The 4,330-nt window shown below is 50.6% G+C and overlaps 1 protein-coding gene across 1 annotated transcript; it reads right to left on the bottom strand.

Annotated features, from left to right (window-relative positions):
• Positions 1-361: 361 nt before the first annotated feature.
• LOC311247617 (uncharacterized protein) lies at positions 362-2,557 on the bottom strand (the record flags this gene model as incomplete). Its single annotated transcript, XM_084338642.1, has 2 exons — positions 362-1,766; positions 1,809-2,557. The coding sequence occupies 2 exons, from the start codon at positions 2,555-2,557 to the stop codon at positions 362-364; spliced, it is 2,154 nt and encodes a 717-aa protein (XP_084194768.1).
• Between the last annotated feature and the right edge of the window lie 1,773 nt (positions 2,558-4,330).

A 4,330-nucleotide genomic window follows, 5' to 3' on the forward strand; every position in this document is an offset into this window, starting at 1 on the left:
CTTTCATAATAATAATAATAATAATAATAATAATAATAATAATAATAATAATACGTTACAGAGAGCAGCTTCGTCTGAAAGCCTTCCTGACCAAAATTCAAAAATACATGGGAACTAACGACAATAATAAAAAATCAATGTTTACACTTATCAATCCTTCAACTCTGCTGCCGTCAATCTTCAATTCAACATGCTCCTCGATCTTATGTCCTATAAATCATCCCTCTCTCTCTCTTTATTTTTTAACACCTATCTAGCTGTCTCTTCGTTCCCGCGCCCCCCGTCGGTTCTCCTGCTCTGACAAATGCCCCCCCGCCCCCCCCCCCCCCCCCACCCCACCCCCCAGGGAAAGTCTCTTTAATTAGTACATTCTACGTTTCATGTAGATCCTCTCGATAAAGTTCTCCAGTTCCTCCTCGCTGTCCAGCTGAGGGACCAGCCCGTCCTCCTCGTAGTCGTCGGGTGCGGTGGCGACCGAGGTGGTGTAGAAGTAGGGCGGCCGCCTGCCCCTGCCTCTCCTCATGGTGGTCGGGGGGATGGGCTTGGGTGCGGCCGGGGCGGCGGGGGGGAGGAGGGGCCGGTAGGTCCGTGGATGGGGAAGGATATAGTTAGATATGTACGGAGACGTGACGGGGAGGAGCTGCTGCTGCTGCTGCTGCTGTGGCGGCGGCGGCTGTCTCCTCCAGGGGGCGCCCTGACCGCCGCCGCGGCCCTTACCCCCTAGCAGCACCCTCTGCCTACTACTACTACGCCTGGGGGGCTGAAAGTCGTCGAGGTCCGCACCACGGGGGGGGGCGAACGGCTGGTCTCTGGGGGGAAGGGGAGGCCTACCGTACAGCTGGTTCTGGGGGTAGGAGGAGGGGAAGTAGACGGGGTAGTAGGCGCGATAGGGCTTCTGATAGTACGGGTACGACGGGAAGGCCAAGAACTGCTTCTGCGGCTTGTACCAGTAGTCCTGCTGCTTCTTCTTCTTCTTCTGCGGTTTGTACCAGTAGTCCTGCTTGTTGTACGACTTGGCTTTGTCCGTTTGCCACTTCTTGTTGGACTTGTACACGTAGAACGCCTTCTTGGGGTTCCTCGAGGCCGTGTAGTGGTAAACGCCGGGGTTGTCGTCGGCGTACCGGTGGTACATGGGCGGAGCGACCAGCGGAGGAGGCACCAGGGGGCGGAACCGCGCCGGCACCGCAACGGCGGGGTTGTCGTCGCTGTCGTCGTCGCCCCCCGACGCCGGCTTCCGCTGCAGCAGCAGCTGCTCCTTCCGTTTCTTCTTCTTCTTCTTCTTCTTCTTCTCCTCCACGTCGCTGAGGATCTCCACCACGTCGTCGGCCGGCAGGTGCAGCTTGCTGCTGATCTCGATCAGCCGGTCGATCATCTGCTGCTCCTGGTCGCCGTCGTCCTCGTCGTCCTCGTCCTCGTCGTCGACCGGGAGCTCCTGCTCCTCGGAGCGCTTGTCCTCGGCGGTGTTGCCGTCCACGCTGCCGCTCTTCCGCCGCGGCGTCATCACGTAGGCCGGCGGCCGCCGCTGCTGCTGCTTGCGCCCCATGTAGCGCAGCAGCATGTCGGAGGCGATGTCCGCCAGCCGCTGCTCCTCCTCGCGGGCGCGCTCCGCCTCCTCCTGCTGCCGCAGCACCTCCTGCTTCTCGGCGCGAGCCCTCGCCTCCTCGTCCAGGCGCGAGAGGCTCTCCTCCTCTTCCTCCTCCTCCTCCAGCTCCTCCTCCTCCTCGCCCCCGTTCTCAAAGTCGTCCATGAAGTTGCCTCCTCCTCCTCCTCCTCCTCCTCCTCCTCCTCCTCCTCCTCCTCCTCCTCGCTGGGCGGGGCCGTCCTGCGCCGTCTGCCCCTCCTGCCAGTGCAGCTTCTTGCTGGCGCGCGCCAGCTGGGTGTTGTAGGCCTTGTAGCCTTTCAGAGGAGGCAGGATCTCGTTGTCCTGGAGGCCCAGGTCGATGTTTTTGAAGTAGCCTCTTATTTTCCTCTGGAGAGACAGCTGGGCCGCCCGCTGCTCCGCTAACTTCTCCTCCTCCGCCTGGTCCTCCTTCTCCCTTTGTTCTCCTCCTCCGTCAGCGGGAGCCTCCTTCTCCTCCTCCGCCGCCGACAAGCCTGGACCCTCCTCCTTCTCCTCCTCCAGCCCCTTTAAGTCGCCCCCCTGGTCGTCTGCCACGAGGCCTCCTCCTAGAAGACGGTCCACCCCCCTCTCCGCCTCCCCGCTTCTCATCGCGCCGCCCTCCGAGTTCTCCGCAGTGGCCGGGTCCTCTCTCGGACCCTCCCCCCCCCAGCCCCCTGCCCCTGCCCCGCCTCCCCCGACCCCGGTCCCTCGCGGGCGGTCCAGGGCCTTCAGCAGGAGGGCTAGTATCTGCGCAGAGTCCGCCTGGTTGGCTTCCCACTCCCCCTGGTAGCCGGGGAGCGAGAGGAAGGGGCTGAGGTTGTCCTCTTTACCGAGCGCCCCTCCTCCCTGCCCTCCCTCCCCCCACACGGGGGCGGTGCCGGCGGGTTGTGAAGTGACAAGGATTAGGACCAATAGGAGGAGCAGGAGGGCTGTGGAAGGAGCGTGGCTACAGGTCATGACCAATCAGAACGGGCGGGAGGGGAGGGGAAGCACCTGAGGAGGGAGAGAGAAAGAGATGTAACAATCGTGAGAAGCAATCAATCATTTACAAGCGTGCCAACACACATTGGTATGAAGTATTATAGAACACTGATATGGACCGTTTGTCTGAGGGGAGCAACAGTTGCGATTGGAGAATCAAGAAAAGGGGGCAGGGTTTGATATAAGTGAACTCTCTATGGTGAAAATTTTTATTTAGTTAAAAAGAATCTTGTGTTTTTTGTCACACTTATTTGATTTTTCTTTATTGAATTATTTTAGCATTATATTGGTTGAAGAATAGTAATATATGATATGTATGCGTGTGTGGTGTGTTTTAATAATTATTTAGCAATACAAATGTTTTCACTTTCCATGGTGTAGGACTACTAACACATACAGTACTACTAACTGCAACTTTCAAACGTCCTGCCTTAAACAAAATACCTGAAGGCTATTCGTTTGGAGAGGCTTTCATAACTACACATCTTGGAGCAAAAGTTTGAAATCACATTAATTTCCCCATTGAAGCACTGTATTGATCTGAAAAGTGTATTTATAACATAAAAAATGATGTGGAAAAAAGTTTCTCCTGAATACAAATTACTCTCTTAGCTGAAAATGTGTTAGATTTGTATTCATAGTCTACAAATGGACATAGCCAGCCATGGTTTATATAGGCTGACTTGTTTATACAGTAGATGCTTTATAACAATTCAACAGAATTTAAATTAATCTGTTTTGATTGATAGGCATTATAGCATAAACGTTTTTTTTTTTTTTTAGGAATAGCATTCATAATGAGGGAAAGTAAAGCTAAATTCTTTGAATTTCTTTGTTTTTATAATGTATTTTTCTTTAAATTGTACAGGTCACCAAATAGCCTGGTTAAAGAAAATGCCTAAATAGGCTTCAAGTAGGCCAATTAGTTTGTATTATATGAACCTCCATAATGACATACACAAAGGGACAGTATTGTATAGAGATGTAAACTCTTACAAAGTGTGTTAAAGGTGCTATAGATATGTAAAGTTGTGTGCTATAGATAACATTCAGCCACTAGGTGTCGCACTAGAGCACCAGCATGTCATTTATCCAATCAGGTGCCTTCTACGTGGGGAAATGGGAAGTAGGGACACATGCACGTAAAATGTACATTAATTGTGCACTGTTGAGTACGAGCTTGAAACACAAACATTTGATGACCTGCAATGCCCCTGTATTGTTGTGTATTTGACGAATAAAGAACTTGAACATTTCAAATTTCACATTTCAAGCAGCAATATTTTTTATTCAGCACCTTTCTAAAAGCTATGTGGATGTCAAAAGAAAATTAATAAAAAATATATATATTATGTGTATTACTCTACATAAAATGTTTATTTACAGCACCTTAATTTAATCAGCCATAAGAAAATAAATAACCTTTCCACTGCATAGAACTCATAAACATTTCCATTTGAGCAAATGTCTAGTTTGCCACTCTCCGTTGTCAATTGATAAAACACAATAGTGATTCTACACTATAACCGGTTCATGAATGTTTTTACATGTGCTCTTCTAGGCTATTCTAAACACTGTACTGTACTGTGGCTATTGTTCAGTTAAAGATGTCCAACAGGGTTTTCTTGCAAAAAAGCGTGCCTTTGTTTATATTCGTATAAGTTCAGTTCAGTTCAGTTCAGAGTTTTTATTTGCCACATGGAATCATACAATCAGAGTTTCTTCATTACAATCATAAATAGCATTCCA

The sequence above is a fragment of the Notolepis coatsorum genome (assembly GCF_963971535.1).
Source record: "Notolepis coatsorum genome assembly, contig: SCAFFOLD_333, whole genome shotgun sequence".
Classification (NCBI taxonomy): Eukaryota; Metazoa; Chordata; class Actinopteri; order Aulopiformes; family Paralepididae; genus Notolepis; species Notolepis coatsorum.